The sequence below is a fragment of the Copidosoma floridanum genome, unplaced genomic scaffold (genome assembly GCF_036245765.1).
Source record: "Copidosoma floridanum isolate Cflo_tuat_1 unplaced genomic scaffold, Cflo_Japanese_pri ptg000035l, whole genome shotgun sequence".
In the NCBI taxonomy this organism is placed as follows: domain Eukaryota; kingdom Metazoa; phylum Arthropoda; class Insecta; order Hymenoptera; family Encyrtidae; genus Copidosoma; species Copidosoma floridanum.
Genome location: NW_028321912.1, coordinates 1,352,241 through 1,371,169, shown reverse-complemented (window position 1 = coordinate 1,371,169; position 18,929 = coordinate 1,352,241). Strand labels below are relative to the sequence as shown.

Here is an 18,929-nt window from a genome sequence, read left to right as displayed (position 1 = left end):
AATACTTGTATGTAACTATACGAATAAAAACAATTTTTGATGTTTTTGACCAAGTCTAGTTTATCTTTTGTAACGCAAGAGAAAAGTTTTTTTTCTTGTACGAATTTGCTTTTCGTGTAGTAGTGTGTCATTTGAATTGAGTCTATTTCGAAAATAACATATTATTTATTGTAATTTTTATCGTAATTAAATCTTGTAGGGGCAAAAAACTAATTCAATGTGATTGTTCATCGTAATTGTAATACTTCCAAACACTTCATAACAAGAATTCGTTTGTCCATTTGTTTGGGCAAATAGAAATAAAAATACAATGGTCAAAGTGTTTTATTATTGTATACAATGTTTCGTCAAATTGATTTTTCGACCTCGTCTAAATAATGGAAAACACATATTCAACAACTATTGTGTTTTTGTTTTAAGGGAAACAAAAACACAATAATTATTGAATATGTGTTTTGGTTTCTCTTTTCTAAGCGAATGGACAGTGAATCCCTATAATGAATCTTCTAAATAAAATGAAAATGTGACCTTAGACATTACCGATAGCGGAAAATCTAAGCAAACGAAGAGAGCCATTTGTAAAGTGACAATATTTTCATGTACTTAGTTTCGAACAAAAATATTTTTTAACGTTTTTCCAACAACTCCGGAAAAGTGTTGCGTTTTGCATTTTGGTACTTATTCAAAAAGGATTAACATACTTTATTAAAATAATCCAATCTCGAATTCGGTGTGAGTAGGAGACGGATTCGACAGTGTAAATATTCAACTGATTGAATCGAGTTTTTTAATTCGAACGAGCCGTATGAAGGTCAAACGAGAAATCTATTTCGAAAACATCGAAAGCTCATCAGTATTAAGTACTCCGATACAATTATGGCAATTACCAAATTAGCGCGTGTTCGAGTTTCGCGACCAACTTTGCACTACTCATTCGTTGGGATTTTCCATGCAAACAGCGCCTTTTGTTCGCTATACATTCACATGCAACTGACAGCTCATTTGTCTGGTATTTTTGTGCACACGCACGGCTGCACAAAATAAAAACAGCGTCTGTAAGTCATACCTGCAAATTACACTACGTAATTAACAAATATTAATTAACACGAGTGGAGGAGCCGAAAATCGTTCGACCTCTCTGTTTCTCCATCCTAATAAGCACGAATTATATCCCGTATATGATGTCCGAGCTAATTACCACGCGTGAACGCGATGATGTTGAATTTAGAAATTACGGGAGTTTTCGGGCGAGTTCTCTCGATAACGATATTTTGATTGGAAAAATGCACTCGCCCGGAAAACTCTTCGCTCGTTTTACACGGGGATTTTGGAATACGGCGCGCGAACGCGCTGTGTTTATCTTTGTCATTGTCGAGTTGGCGTTAATGGGATTTCTAGGGAACTTTTTTTTTTTTTTTTATCATGGGTCACTGGAAAACTTTGTTAGTTTGCGAATTAATTGTTTCGTAATTTTTTCCCCATACATAAGGAAAATGGATGCACCAAAGATGAGAGAGAAACTTGTGTAGCTACATTTTGTGTATCATATGAAACGAAAAAGAAAAGAAAATAAAATCTATCGCGTCGGAGACCACATTTTTGCTATTCCTCGTTATACATGCACCTACACGAGGATCCGTTGCTTTAATGCGGCTTCGATTAAATGTCCGATGAATATTCAAAACAGATATTAAACGGCCGCCAGTGAACTTTAAAGACTTTTCTTTTCTTTACGAGCGAACGTCAAGGTTTTTCATATAAACACAAATTCGCATGATCAGTCGGATGTAGTACGTATAGTATACATCTTTCGACATAAATAGGTATTCGTTTCATGCATCGTTTGATTATTGCCTTTACGTATATATACGTACATTCGCAATAAACCAACATGTAAATTAATTAAATATCCTTTGCGATAATGTATTTATTTTACTCTTTGAAATGAAGTAGCTTATTAGTGCATGACGAGTGTCGAATAATGACAGGTAAATATTATGTACCGGAAAGCGAACGTTTTCAACATTAAAAACAAAACCACCCGGTTTATTGCAATTTTTAATAAGTTCAGGATTTTCTATCTCGTTAAAATACGAGTATTAAGTAAAAAAAATGAGTTTTATGGCATACTGTTTTTATTATTGGCATACAATTGGAAAATAAATCAAGCTGTCAAGTTTAATCGCTGGGCCGAATGCAGGCAACCAATATTCAATTGTTCCAAGCTTGGCAGTGAAACGGAGCGCTGGTCAGGGCGCGATTTGGCCTGACTTGGCTTGACTACTTACTCCCAAGCCATTTCCAATTTTCGTCCGCGCATGTTTATAATATGTATGTATAGGTATTCAGCACAAAAACGTTGAAAACAATGTCTGCGCATTCCTCGCAAGAATTTTGCTGAGTGTACCTATACATATTATATACATATGCAAGCGAATTCCGGCAGTGGCTTGGGAGCAGTCAAGCCAAGCCAGGCCAAATCGTGCCCTGACCAGCGCTCCGTTTCACTGCCAATATTAGAATTTTGGCAGCCAAGGGGCTTGGCCACTTCCTAATTTTCTACTTGTGGGAAATTACAGAGTAGAACAGAACTTATATATCACTGATAAACATTTATAATACCAAATTATAGTGGTTGAGAGCAGATGACCACCGCTCTTTTTTCATTATTTCCCTGGTAAAGATCTTATCTACTATGAGCAGACAGTAAAATTTTAACTACTCTAAATTTAAAGAGTTTGTCATTGAACATACCAAGTATTAACACTTTTTCCCCCTTTTGTTTCAGAAAAATCGTAATACCCTTTCGAGCCGCGAGATGCAGTCCCTACAATCCCATCCATGATGCTACACCGTAGTGCATCATCGCGGCGCAGACGTGCGTCGCGCAGCGTGACTAGCCCGCACCATCATCATCCACAGCAGCAGCAGCAACAAGCCCATTCAACATCGCCTCGAGGTAGGCGCGCCTCTATAGCCTCGGCCGAACCATCTTCCGAGGCCCTAATTGTCAGCGCCACTGGCATGGATCGGCAACGCGCGCCTCGCGGTAGCTGCGTGCCCAACATTGCGCTGGACAACGATGTACAGGCACTTGAAGAGGTTTGGGCTGTTGTAATAAATTATATCAAGTGAGGGGAAAAAATTACAAAATTTACCTATCTACTATGGTACTTTGGTGCTAATCAGTCGTGAAGAGACTATGAACTATTACTTACGAGTACATCTTAGGGGGTGCTACCAATGCCTGCATGAAAGCATTGGATCTTACGGGAATGGTTCTATTTTTTTTACCAGATAACCTCAACAGCCTACTGGCTTAGTCGCGGAGGCCACCCACTCACCACCACCTATGGTAAGGGGATGTATTACCACACCCATTTTCCAAACCTTTTTTCCTCCTATGCTACCTTAATGTAGTGCAGTGTGAGTATCTCCGGTGGAACACACCTTGCCAGTTAAGCTGGCACTCTCTGCACCAATGGTGAATTGGGTCCACTCGCTACTGTGTAGCCTTTCCCCGGAGAAGATTCCATTATTCCAGGACGTCCACTCCTCGCCGGTTAAGCCGGCGCTCGCTACCGAAGTATCGCATCCAGGCTAATTAGCATCCCCGGAGAAGCCCCGTGTTTCAGGGACCACTCCTCGCTGGTAAGGCCGGCGCGATCCCTGCCCGACGCCTGGCATAGGGTCCGCTAATCTCTACTTATAGTCCTAACACTGTTTCGCATTCACCCAGGCCCAAAAACCTGTGGGGCGAGGGAAAAACCCTAGAATTACTCTGAGGGAAAATTCCACGGAAAAACCCACCCCGAAACTGCCAGGGTTACATAGGAACATTTCCCGATGAAAACAGTTTTTGAAAAAAATCTGCATTCTCCGGGAATCGAACCCACGACCTCTAGAACTGCGTTGTCTCAGTACCAAGCACGCTTACCACTGAGCCAACGCCGCTCGTGAAATGGTTTTATTTTAATCTATGACAATTCTATTTTCATGTGGTAATTTGTGGAAACAGTATTTTTTACAAAATATTGGCGTACTTTACTGGATACAAATTGTTTTTTGTTTGTGCTGTTTACCTGATAAGTCTTTGTTACTCTTGTTTTCTCGTTCTTCTGCCCATTAATTCTCTCTTAAGTAATTTTTTGTTCAATAATCTATTTTAATGTTTGGTAAAAAGTACCAGTTCCATTAACTACCACATAAAAATTATAATCGTTAATAATTAAAATAGAAACTTCCCCCTACAAGACCCAATGCTTTCATGCTGGAGAATTTGGTACTTAGTTCTGGTATTGACGGCACCATCTGAGATGTGCTTGTTGTCATTTAGTCAATAGTCGTACTAATTTCTACTATTTGTACAGTAATTTTTACAGTTACACATCTATTTATTTCTGTTTCTAATGTTAATTCTTATGTCATAACGTATTAGAAGCTGTTTTACACTTTTACGCAAGTTTCATATATCTATCGGTTTTTTCCTTTTAAAACAGAGATCTATACCTAAAAATTATATATTTACATATGCAGTTAGTATTTTACAGCAAAAAAATTTAAAAATCAACCAAAACGAATGATTATCGACATTCGGGTCACTATCGACGATCGGGCCCGTTACCTTAGGGTGAAACTAGAGGGAACATATGTACACTAGAGGTAGTTTAATTCGTTAAGCGGGAAATTCAACAATTTGATTCTTATTGGCTAACTTTATGACATAAACTCTCTTACGATTAAATACTATACTTCCCACATAACGATTTAAACGGCCTTCAGTGTACACCTTACTCGGCATAGAGAAAAACAGAAATATACCTTATACTGCATACGTGAGATAATAAGACACCAATAAGCTTACAAAAGTAAAAAAATGTCATACTTATCTTCATGCAAATCTCATATTCCATTCCCACAGAACTTCAACAGGCGTCTGCTACCAGATCCCGAGCAGTGCGGGGCCTCACGTCTGTGTCTCGCGGGCAGCAGCGAGACGAGCCGTAGCCGCAGCTCCTTGGCACCAGAGGAGTACCTCGCCAGTGGGCGTTCGCCACGTGGCAGCCTGGTGCCGGATCTGTCAAGCCGCTCGAGTCGCAACAGCCTGATACCAGATGGCAGCATGCAGCGCTCGCCCCGGAATAGTCTCGTGCCGGAGTCGATGTCGCGGAGTCCAAGGCACTCCCTCGTGCCCGACCAGACGCTTAGTCCACGCAATAGCCTCGTACCCCTCGACGTTGTCGGATATAACCGCAGTCCTCGGGGTAGTCTCGTGCCTACCGGACCTGTCTCGGTTGATTCGGCGGCTGCTGCGGTTGGCGGTCCCGGAGGGTCGAGGCTCGCTGGTGGGGGACTGGTGTTGCCGGAGAACGGGAGTTTGGGCAGGAGTCCGAGACACTCGCTCGTGCCCGAAACCGCGGCGCAACTCAGAAGCTCGAGGACTAGTGTGGCCAACGTAGCGGAATTCGATCGCAGTCCCAGGGGATCGATCTGTCCAGATGCTAGCGCCAGATCACCCAGGGGCAGCATCACGCCTGTCGATCTGCATGGGGATATGAAGGTTATTATTGATATTATTATTGTTTTTACACATATTGTAAGTCCATGTGAGACATATGACTAGAGAATTTTGTAGGATTCCTCGATAATCTAGGGGCTTAACAAAAGTAAACAAACTCTGTACACACTTTGCGTAGAGGGTGTTGATCCTTAACCCGATTTGTAACTTGTAACAACTCAAAACCCATCTTCCATACCTAATTGATCTATTTACCCCTGTTCCATATTTCCCCAACTAATCCTTCAAAACTACTCTTTCAACCCTTACCTCTTACTCTTTAACCTGACATTCCAAATGGTCCTGCCCTCCCTCTCTCAGGAGGCCCACAGTAGCCCACTCCTGGGATCTGATTGAGACCGTCTATATACTGAATACCAACCGAGACTGACCGTCACGTTACAGAATTATTAATACTATACAGCTTTTTTCGACTGTTGGTAAAACAGTACATGATATACATCTATATATTCTCGTGGTAGTCAATATCGAATAGTATTCAGTGAATCAGACCCCTGGGGTACTCTAAGGTGCAGAGTCAGCTAAGGGACTCGAAAAAAAACCCTAGCCAGATGCATATATGAAAATTTGTCTTGACTGGGACTCGAACCCTTGCATTACAAGAAAATAAGTAGTGTATCAGTTCCTTACTAACTGAGTTACGACCGCTCCAAGGCTTTTCTTAATATTTGTTTTCCACAATATAAATTTCAACTTAATGATTGAGCTTGTGTTGACTTTAATTGTAAACCGAAAAAAACTTTTAATTGAGAATTAAATTGCAATTGCAATTGTTTAACCGATACGGTTTAATGGAAAATCAGTTTCAACAATCTTCCATGATATGTTGGCAAAAAGATTTATCTAAAAATATCTTGATGTAATTCGTTTGTTTTTCCACAGGAGCGAAGTCCACGAGGCTCGATAGCTTCGGAATGCCCGCTCAACCAGAGTCCACGTGGCTCGATCATCCCAGATCAGATAAACCGATCCCCACGAGGCTCGATCGCACCCGATATCAACCGGTCGCCTCGAGGCTCGATCTGCCCGGAGGCCAGTAATCGTTCTCCACGGGGCTCAATCACACCTGGGCATCACGAGCAGTTCATGGCTAACCGATCACCACGTGGCAGCATAGGTATGGGCGAGTACGGCCATCGAGGCTCACTTGGTGGTGAGGATGACCTGGCAAGCCGAAGTCCACGCGGCAGCATCGGGCCCAACGGCCTCGATCGCAGTCCGAGAGGCAGCCTTGGTGGCGGGGAGAGGAGATTGCCCAAATTTAACGTCCAGGAGCACAGGAGGGCCTCTGTTGATCAGAGTAAGTATATTCATGTGTTTTTTTTTGAGTCAATTATATGCATTGGTACAGAAAAACAAACATTAATTTAGTCAACTTTCAAAAGTGATTAAAGATAGTTTTCTATCCCAATAATATGAGACACTTGAAGTGATGCTACAAGATTGCTATTGATTGGTTTGATGTCAACAACGTAATACTATTAGTAAGTGCTTATTATGAGGCTTGCGAAGACATTGCTTATTTTGTGACTAATAAAGCGAAGCAAACTTTTTCATAAGGCTTTATTTATAGGATTTAAATTAAATTCAAAATACTTAACTTAAATGCGAGAATGACGAGAAGTTTTCAATGAAAATTTCATTGGAAAATTCACTAACAAGTTTATTGGAGATCTTGAGTACAGTATAGTATTAGACTATTAGCAAAATAAGCCAAGAGAGCTTCGTACATCTGGTAATAATCTTACTACTAGTAGTTGTAGACTTTCTGGACCTTTTTTGAACAAATAATTTATAGCCCATCTATTCAATCCTCGCCCCTAAAAATCCAGAAAGAATAAAATACTACTCACTATTCGTTTGATTGGGAATTAATGAAACTTTACATTTCTACTATAAAATACTATTGTGGAAGTATTTGATGTAGATGTAATCCAAAACACGTGAATGTACATAAAATTTTACAGTACCGTCCACCACAACAATAATCCAGAGAAATATACAGCCCCAATCAAGAAACGTGATGATTTTCAAGTTGAAAATTATTTAAAGCTCAATAAAGTGAAAAGTCCGACATTTCAGGCTAATAATATAACCAAGTTCAATAACTGCGAGTGAACTCTCAGGCTGCTATTGCCTCGTAGCTTCAATAGACCGTCCGTACGGACAATTCGATCGAACCGCTGGTCGTCTTGAGAGCACCGAGCCGAGCTATTGATAATTTACGTATACGTATTGTTCTCTGAGCTCGGTTTCGGCGAAAGTGTCGCAGTACTTAGAATCCGGATGAGCTGGCGGGTACGTAGCTCATAATCAAGTGCAAAATTGCCGCTGACAATGTGTCGACGATGGCCGCTTCGATTAACCATCCGTGTGTAAAGAGAAGCCGGAGGGAGTTTGCGACGTAGTCATCCGTGTTGAAGATATATATACGAGCCGTTAAAGCGAATCTCATTTGAGATTGGAAAAATGTATCGTTAAAATTTAGACGAGCAAGCGTTTTATTTTACGCCCCGAGCGAATCGATGAAGAACAAAAGTTACGAGCTTCCTTGTAGATTATAGGGGTGGCACTAACTTTTCGTTACGCACGGCTCGAACGTCGAGTTCAATCTGTGCCTTGGAGTTTTAAAAAAACGAACGTAGACGAGAATATTGAAATCCAGCGAAAAAAAAAAAAAAAAAAGATTAGCTCGTTCGTGAAAAGCCCAGAAGAGGTATTGTAGTTTTATTAACGCTTAAACGTTATATCCTATCTTGAAAGTTTGATGGCCTTAAAGTGAAGCCTCCATAGCATTAGGTACTGACTACCGGCTTACGTTTGATTGGTCATTGCCATTCAAGAGCGGTAATTTTGAATGTATTTTTACGCCTTCTAACCTCAAAATAGCACCTTCGCCGCTTGATTTTGGGTTCTCAGGCAAAAAAATATTAGACGAAACTTTCGAAAAGGCTTCTTTACGAAGCTCGTTACGGCCCTCGCCTTAGGCTCGTGCCGTAAACCTCTCAGTTCGTAAATCGAAGCAAATTGCAAACTCGTACGTAATATACTATTTCCATAATAAAATTTCCTATGTGATGAAATTACAGTAAAAGCTTTATTGTTTTGATATTTTGATTCTTAAAAACAAGAATGCCACATGACTTAAGGTAGCTCCCTTGTCTACTGCTCTAGTCAAGTAGGAGAGTTTCACTTGTGCATGTACACGTATAAACGCACATTAGTGTTGGTATTCTGATACCATCTGTCATTTATAACCATGAAGCTAATTTTCACGTCTTTCTTGGCAAATATCATTGGAAAATTCCCCATTACCAGCATTTTACATGACAGTATTGAGAAGAACAGAGATTTTTCTACAAGGATCAAAGTCTATTGAATGAAACATATTCCATTCCGTAGGCTTACGCGAGGGAGTTACCTTAAGCCTTTAACATAGAGATAAAAAAAGTTGTTAAAAAAGTAGTTTACTTATTCAATGTTTCGAAAAAATATTAAGATCTAATAAAAGTTCTGGGGTTGGAACGCGTAGGGGGCAGAGCCCCCTAGTAATCCAAAACTCTGAATACCAGATTAACGGATCGATACGAGACCTCCACGTCTTCTTCCACGTCGCTGTTAATTTGCTCCCCTCGTCTTCTACTTCCTGCTCCTTTCAGCGTCACTTACACATCCTGCGCACTCGTGCGACTCTCTTTCAGGTGGTTGTGTTTTCGTGACCTTGTTTTCACAAGTACCACTTCGTTAAAAGCCGAAGCGTATATACCGATCTGACGTGGACGTTCCATCGCCTTGACGGGACGATAATTAAAGTGATGAAAATTTAAATTTTTATACTCGACGCTCCTATACGACGGTAAGGTTACTATAACTACGATGTTAATTATAAAATAAAAATGTATAGAAGCATCCATTTGATTCGTGTCTCAAGAAATTTTCATTTATTTGATGACCAAATTTTTGTGATTAATTTCTGTCTTACGCGATCTGCCAATGACTACGTTATTAAATTAATAGCTGCTTTTGTCATCGATATTGAAAATGAAACTATATTGAGCTTATGAAGAAGTATCAACCTACATACATATTTCTTTTAATACGATGCTATTCATTCTGTAGTTCAGCAATAGGTACACGTTTGTGAAATATTGTGAGGATTTTACCGTTAGAGGCCAGCGGATTTTTTTGTCTACACTGATAAAAGGGTTTATAGGCTAGAGGAAAATAATGATGTCATCGGGGTTTATCCAAAAAAATATTACATTCTACGGACATGGAGGTAAAAGTTAAATGGAAAAAGACAGATTCAATCGATAAATTGTATTTCAAGGGAGGCAGGTTTATGATGAATCGCGTTATCTGTTAACCGGGTAGCAGGAAAAATGTCCAATTACGCTAATGCAAACCTTAAAAAATTATTAGAGACTAGATGCAATCTCATTTAAATGCATTAGCGCTGTAGTCTCGAGATATAGTTTTTCACTGACGATGGGGTGTACGTTCGTGCAGCGCTAACCGAGTATATTACGCGAGTTGGCCGCTTAAATGAGGCCGATAAGATATTTAAGTGAGTTACCGAAACCTTTAACTACGTGTACTTCCAGCTTGACGTATTTTCCGCCTCCGCGGATATACTCTGATTATAATTGAAATTTTATCGATGTCTATATTACGCCTAATTATATGGGACATCGTTTGCGCACCGATCGATTCTCGAGATTATCTCGGTTGCAAAGTTAGCGAGCACTTATTTAAGTTGACTACGTTAATTAATACGTTTTACGAATATTTACTCTTTGATTCGAAATTGGAGAAAACTTTGTGATGGATGATACCAAATATTTCTTAAAATTTTTTGGTACAAAATGACACTGGATTTGCGACACATTTGTGCGTGATTGATATTCTTAAGATGTGTAACAGATTGGTGACATATACAATTGCTTTCTTACGCAAGTCTTGTCCAAGTTTTGTGCAAAGTAGCTATATTTCTGAAGAATACTCGTGTTAATATATGAATCACTCGATTATTTTTTCAACCAAACAATATATGACGGAAAACGTTTCACGGTACAAATTTAGCCAGAGCAATAATACATTTCAAAAATACAAAAAAAAAAAAAAAAATAACATGGCATTTCAAGACGTAAGAATTTGGAGCACTCGTCTCTGCAGGCAAGTGGGATTGCCGTAAGTTTGTATGAACTAAGGAAGCGACTTTGTACAGAACTCGCGTAAGGCAAAATACGTCGCTTTTATCCTTGACACGTCTAACGTTGGATCTGTAGAAGCCGGAAACACGTAACCTATACTGAATTTTAACCCCAGAAACTTTTGGTGTGTAATAATCGTGAAAATTTATTCAAACTAGTGGCTGTACCGGGATATTTCTCTCAAATTTGTATGCAAGACAAACATTTTCAACCCATTATATATTAATTCACTGATTAATGCGATGACGTACATATTTTAAGAAAAATTCAACAATTTGATAGAAATACCACAGTAACCAATCGGTTTGAAAATTATAAAAATTGGTCACATACGTATGTTTGTTTGAAGTACGATATTAAAAATATAATCTTTCGTAATTAATTTCAATCACGTTACTATCGAAACGAACACCTGATACGAATATTATTAGCTGTAAAATTTTCTTTATTAATAATAATGAGTACTTTGAAGAACAATAATAATGTATTAACCACAATAGAAATGATCTTCTCGTTCAAGCATCCATTACTTTTGATAATAATTTTGCCATAAAAACCCACCATTAACCATCAAATGATCCGAAACAAGCATCAAAACGCAATAAAAATCTACCAGCTCACTACACATATAAAACCCCAATACGCATCAACTCCCGACTCCCACATCGATCGGTGCCCCCCCCCCCCTCCACATAGACATAAATTTTACCGAGACGTATGAAAAAAATATAATCAAGCTCGTCTCTCTGTTTTCGTTGAAAAACGGCAATTACAGGTACAGCAATGAACCGCAGCAGTTCGCCTTATCGGCAGCAGCAGCAGCAACCACAACAAAAGAGGACGGAGAACACGGGTAGCCTCCGGTCGACGCATCAAATGGGCGCTATCGGTTACGGGGCAGCCAATTTCGGGATCGACTCGAGGCGAGCCAGTAGCTCACCATCGCAGGTACGCAAATGTTATTGTTTACGTTCGCTGTATTTGGCCGTTTCCTAAGAAATACACGTGTGTGATAGTTCATGAAATCGAAGTTAATTGAGGATGTTCGCTACGTTAAGCAATCAACAGTCAGTTTTTAACTAAAATTTGTGCGAAGCTTCAAAAATGTATTTAAAAAATTTCTACGAAGGTTCAACGACTCTGGGTGTTTATGAAATGAAAAATCGATGAAACAAATTTTGTGAATTTTACATACGTTCTTAAGGGAGATCGTCAACAGCGGCTCTGATAATCAAAAATTTTAATACAATTAACAGTCAGATTTGGTTAAAACTGTAGTCAACAGTAAATTAATATCTCCTAATAATTACGTAAAACAATCACGTCACTTAGATGCATGTAAAAAAGTTATTAATGAATAAGGTAAAAGTACCAGTACATGAACACTTTTTCCATAAAGTCTTTGTTTTCTCATTTTTATCAAATTTCTGAATTGCATAACAACAAAACAGTCGTTGCGCCAGTAAGTTTATATTTTTTTCTATCAAAAGAAAACAAAAAAGTTTTTCTAGGTTGTGTGTACAATTGATAACTTAACCTTAAAGTTTCTTTATCAATGACCTAGTAGATGAACAGCGTGTTCAGGTATTGGTACCGATACGTATTTTTGACCAAGTACTTGAACATCCCATGTTAATTAAACGGGAAAGAGGTTATGTTAGCTGCCTTCTACTGATTTCTACTTTTATTATGTATTGCAAATAACCAAATCGAAAAATTTCTTTCTAATTTCATTGGTAACATATTATGAAAACTATTACGACTGGCTAGACACACTATTATTATTGATTAACAGTGATTTCAATCGTTTTTATGTGTTCGAGTACTGAGCATATAGGTAAAACCTAATGGTACCAGTACCTGAACAGTCTCACAAGCCACCTCATACAAGTTGCACGAATAAATAATTTCTTTCTCGTTGAGTATAAAGACTTACTGAAATATAAATTTTGTTTTATCTAAAGAACGATCAAAGGATATCAGAAACATTTTTTTTCATCCACTTAAATTGAAAATAGTTTATTCAAGCTGTTCAATCTACTGGTGCAATTTTAGAAAGTGTTCACGTACTGGTACTTTCATCTTAATCTGGAACGTTAATACAACTCAATATAAACTAACGGGACATGCACACGCATTTCTAACCTAAAAAAAGGCTCAGACTTCTCTCTCGTACTTTCTTCTAAAGGTAGTCAACCATCTTAAGATACATTGAGGATTGATAAATTCCGTGGTTTTTCCATAGTTTCTCCACGACTTTAACATTTTAGGATCATGTATAGATTCGCGTCAAAACCTAATAACCGATAGATGAGTTTCAAAGAATGTAATCCCCATTACACCGAATCAACACTCGTTTTCACAAATAGAATCTTGATAGAAAATTCAAGACACCGATACAACGTCAACCTACGCAGTTTGAAGATGTCGATGTCAAAAAAACGCACGCAGACGATTCCCCTTCGACTGACTAATCAATCAAGCGAAACTTGGACGCCTGCAGTTGGCGAAACGAGCGAGGCGTGAAAGACAAGGTCCTTTGCCACGCTCTTCAAACTTGTCGCGCGCAAGCAAGTGGTGATCGATATATGATGGAGGGAAAGGCTTCCCCACCCCTTTTACTTAGAACACTTGATTCGAGAGACCGCATTGTGGCGTCTCTACTCTCTCCTTGTCACCGAAGTATATGAGTTTCCCAGCATAGTTCAAAACAGTATTGGATATCTGAAATCAGCGCTGTCGTTGTGTGACCACATCATTTGATTTATTGCCTTTTCCGTACGGAGGTCATTGATTGTCGTTTGAAGATGTTATCGAGGGGCTGCGCACTCTGAAGTCTCTTGGAGACTTCTGAAGTCTTTGAAATACTTAAGATGACTTATGAAGTCTTTTTAATGACTTGAAGTTTTTTTTAATACCTTGAAGTCTTTTTTAACGACTTTAAGCCATATGCACTCTTCAAGTCCCGGTAAAAAAGTCTAAAGTCTTTTTACTTCTCAAGTATTTGAAAGACTTAGAATGACTTATGAAGTCTTTTTTAATGACTTCAAGAGTGCGCAGCCTCTCGGATGTCATCTAAAGACTGTAATTCTTCTCAAAAGTTCTTTAAACTCAGACCACACACCAGTTCGGTCTTATGTCTTTTGTACGTTGGAAAAAATTTCACAACCTAAATACTTATAGATCATCAGATGTTAACCTTGGATTGCTGACATTTCAACACAATTAGCATATAAAAATCTCCTAGTTACATTACACCAGGAATGAAATTGAAAATAAAATAGTCACACAGAAATATCGACCACATAAGATGGAATTTCCATAGAACGTTTTTGTAAAACTAATACGTTTTGGGTAATATACCAATAAGAGAAGACGAAAAAAAAAAGAAATTGGTATTTCATGTTGTATCTATATTTCAAGACCCCTCCAACATTATTTCCACATATTTATATCACTGTATTGTCAGTATGGAAGATTTTTCGTTCTTAAATTTTTGTAAGTAATGACATCTAATATCTCGTATGACCACACCATTTCGATACCAATACAATAATTGTAAATTAATGAATGCTTGATTAGAAAAGATTTGAGAAAAAAACTTATTTTATACCCAGAGAACATCTTTAAACCGTCCAAAAAAACTTTATGGACTATTTCAATGAGATTTAAAAACCAATTCAGTGTCACCCCGTGGGTTACTCGCTGGTAAGCCGTTGTATTTCGTACCCACGGTGTACATACCTGTGCTCGGCGTTCAGCGACACAAAACTCCATCCCCAGAGAGATGTGGCGCTTATATACATCGATCAATAGATGCATTAGTCCACACTGTGAGGTATACAGTGTATATACTATGCACTGACGGCCGAGTTCGTTGTCTCGCCTCATAGGGATATAACGATGCATCAATTATGGATACAGTACGTATAGACCCTGACGGAATTTCCTTTCCTACTCCATTCATGTTGCATAAATTTCCCCAACTTTGGTCCTACACAATATACCATGTTACACATATATGTATATAGTTTCCAATCGATTTCCCTCTCGTGTATACACGTATACTTGCGTTGTTTCGAGTTTTAGCCACAAAACTTGCCTCTACACGGATTATGATACGCGGAAGAGAGTTTCGCCCAGATTCTGTAGTATTAATGACCAGTCGTCTGTATGGACTAGCTAGTTTCGCGAAGGGATTAATTTACTGTGCTCATCAGCGTGTGTACCGTAGCGCTTTCGAAACGGTTTTTTGATTCATGCCTGTATAATGCAGGGGGTGTAAAGTTTTAGATGAAAAGAGGTTATTGTCCAATCAACGTAGGAGTCGAGCAAAAAAATTGTCATTTAAGTGATGTATGGTTGAAATCTCAGCTATACCATATTCATGATGCTTGTAAATCTAAAGTTTGACTTTTTTAACAAGGTAGTAAAAAACCCCCGGATTGAGTTGCGGTTTCATGAATCGTTGGACTTACGGATGGAAGCTACTTTTCAAAGTGTGTACCTTCATGGTTACTTTTCAAAATGATTTGTTTTTTCTTCATCTTGATCCCAATGTGGTCTGCGATAATGAATCTCAAATAGCATTCGTATAACATCATATCGATTTTGATGTATACGTCAATTTTATTTAGCAACTATGTAGATTGTATTTCATGACTACGTCAAATTTACTCAGAGACTAAATTGTCAACTTGACTCCTTGACTGTTGTCCTTTAATCTATAGATAATTTTATTGGTGTGATAATTTCATTGATGTTGAATTCACTATCATTAAAATTTGGTATAATTTAGTCTCTATTTTTTTTTTTTTTTTATGATACCTGAAGACATACTTAACACTTGCATTCAAATGAAACTTAATTTTATTAAATAGGAAATTTTTTATAATTTTTCAAAATTACTTTCAGATAATTTTTGACAGCATGGAATAGTAGGTACATTAAGCGCACTTGACATTCATCAACATCATAAATTAAATAATTTAATCCTAGAATAAATAATACAATCTATGTAATTTTATTTGGATGATAAGTTTAATTAAGTAATAATGGTTATTATTTTTTACGAAATAATTAAAGAATATTTTGTGATCGACATAGCCAAATTAAAACACAAAAAAAAAGATTTGAAAATAACCTTTCTGTCCCTCAAATCTTGACAAGTAACCTTTTTTTTCATATGCTTTGAAAAGTAGCTTTTGCCGTCAGGGCAACGTAATATTTTAAATATCCTTATGAACCAAACTTTTAAAACCCTAATAATAGCATAATTGTAAAATATTAAACCGAAGTGAACTTTGTGACAATACCAATACTATACGATCACTGCAAGAGGAACACAAAGGTCTATTTTTGGATATTAGACCGAATATTGGCATGATTTGTTGGAAAAGGTTAAATACCTAACCTCACTAGTACCAATAAGCTGATAGTACTTACACTACCAGGTGTAATATCGGAAATTTAAATTAAAGTTTGATTATGAAGCTGAAAAGTGAGTCAATATAGCCTCTCAGAAATACTCGTTTTCCTGCAAACGAATAGTGGATTCGTTGAAAAGCACAGTTTCGTTTGTTTCCAAGTGAAAAAATATTACTCATGGCGTTTCGCTCACGTGTTTGCTTGCCAAAGAGTCTCTCGCTGAAGACGGAATTTAGAGAGCGTGAAACGTTGAAAGGAATCTTCGTAATTGTACTAAGTATGTACTTTCGGAGCAGACAGCAGGTACGAGCGATTACCTTTTTCGTAATGAAGTCTCTGTTTCGTGGAGGAAAAAAAAACTCCACTGTGTGAGTCTAATCTTGCTCTGGTGGCATCGTCTTCCAACCAACAACGAGATTTTCCGAGAAAAGTATTTCACATTTTTTCAGGTTTTATTTTGATTACAGTGAGGTACTTGGCGTGGTTTTTACCGCAGTAAAATTGTCAAATAACTCTTACATAATTAAAACGTCAAAGGAATAAGCAAAACACACGTCACGTCTGTTCAAACATTCACCCTTCTATTTTTGAAAAATAAAACCACTTTACTTGTCTCAAAAGTAGAGGTTTATATTTTGTTACTTCCGGTAGGGGTCTAAATAAGACTTTTCAAAGACCGAAAAAAAAATACATCTTGTATCTTTATAGTATAGGTTTCAAGACTCGTAATTTTTATAATTGCAAGTTTCACATTTTAATTAACGTATTCAATAATGGAAAGTTACAAAATTCTAAAAAAAAAAAAAAAAAAAAGTAGTTGTTTTTAGGGTAAAAGCCGTAAGTTTCGAGAATGATTTTGATGAAAAAAATCCTATTATTATTAAAACACAACATTTTAACTGTCATGATTGAATACGTAGGACAAGTGCTACTTTAAAATCTACTTTTAAGATGTGAGTTGTTTTTTTTATTCTCGAAAAAAAATCTCGTGTACACCCGAACCTCCCATACTCACGAAAAATGATTTCTCTCGTTCATTAAAAATTTTACCATCATCCGAAATAATATTCTTTTTTTACTGCTGCCATACATATGTCGAGCTAAAAAAACAACCCTTTACACAAGTAACAAGCTTTTCAAATCAACTTAAGATTAGACACATGTTATATTATTGAAAATAAATCTCAGTCAACTAAAAATAGTGAGAAATTTTTTTTTTGTTAGTTTTATGAAAACTGTTTTAAGGGATGTATTGAATATCAACAGTCTGACTCGACACTAGGTAATGATGACACTTGCTCTTGCGACCAATACTTGTAATCATTTCCAAAAAATGTGCTTAATTTTACGTAACAATAAAAAAAAAGTCCAACCGATCATAACTCAGGGTAAATGAAGATTTCAGTTAACGAGTCGCGCCGATTGTGTGGCACGAGGAGCGCCAGCGTCGCCGAAAAGGGAGCAACCGGTTCTTCGGCTCCGATGGGGGTGGCGGCCTATGGTTCGCTCGTTTTTCAACTCAAAGATGCCCACCTGGAGGCCAGCGGTACTTGCGACTTTGTTTACCGCGCTCTGCGCGTCGTCAGCAAAACCACCGTCGTCACTGTCTTCCTCGCTTTTATGACCACCATACCTCTTGTCATGCTCATACTTGGTAAGTTGATTGTTTATTTTTTTAATTTTACAGTAAAATAAGCGTCATTGGAACTTTGGGGTATACTTGGCATTGAACGGAATTAGAGCGATTCTACCTTCAAGATGTGCTTGTTTTGATCGAATATGCTATACCATTATCGATTGTATACATGTATGACGCTACGATGATGTATCTAATACAGCATCACAAAAAATCTTTACAAGAACTTCGTTATTCAGTTAGAATTGAAGTCTATCATTTTTTTTCTGAATGAAAACTATACACGGTATAAACTTTTTTATTGAGTCCAACCAAAGTATCATGTCACTTATTATTGCTATACTTAGTTGTTACATGAACAATTATATCAGTGCATAGACGTGCATACTCATTAAAAATCAACTATTCTAAGGGTTTATACGGTACGTAAGGTCATATGCAAAGTTGTAAAAAAAAAAAAACATCTGTGGTAGTAGTTTAGCATTTTCTATGTCATTGATACAAAATAATATCGTCTTTTTGTTTTGAAAACAAAATTGTAGATACACGAGATTTTTATGTTTTGAATTTTTGTATCTAAAAATAAGTTTTCGATATGTTTTGCATTAAGCATTAATTATTGATCGTTATTGTCACAAAATATATAAAAATATTAGTTATGATCTAAAAAATGAAGAAAATTAGGTATCTTTCATTAAAGTGAAAAAAAATTAATTTACTTTTACCAAATTTTGACTGACAGATACAAACTTAAAAAAAGAAAACTCTATTACGATTAGACCAAAGTAGATATTACCCTTACACTCTTAATACAAATTAGTTGCAAAAAGCTAAAGAAATAATACACTTAACCAATATATTTTCAAAGGCTCTATATAACAAATCGTAATTGTGATTATAAAATAAACGATCGATCAAAAAAATGATTTTTTTTTTTTCCGTAATCACATAAAGGCCCCCTTTCACGAGATGACTGACTCGCGTTTCATTACTTGCTCCACTTAAGCTCGGGTATCATTTTACAGTGAGCAACGCAATCGACGCGGAAAATCTTTCAGAGCGAAATTACACGTTT

General features: G+C 37.4%; 1 protein-coding gene across 1 annotated transcript in view; it reads left to right on the top strand.

Moving 5' to 3' along the window:
- Nucleotides 1-2,841: 2,841 nt before the first annotated feature.
- Nucleotides 2,842-18,929, top strand: part of LOC106647552 (uncharacterized) — a 45,770-nt gene continuing 29,682 nt past the window's right edge. The window contains exons 1-5 of the mRNA XM_014364002.2: nt 2,842-3,102; nt 4,922-5,560; nt 6,461-6,878; nt 11,567-11,739; nt 17,617-17,872. Coding sequence (XP_014219488.2) covers nt 2,842-3,102; nt 4,922-5,560; nt 6,461-6,878; nt 11,567-11,739; nt 17,617-17,872 — 1,747 coding nt within the window. The remainder of the gene's footprint in view (nt 3,103-4,921; nt 5,561-6,460; nt 6,879-11,566; nt 11,740-17,616; nt 17,873-18,929) is intronic.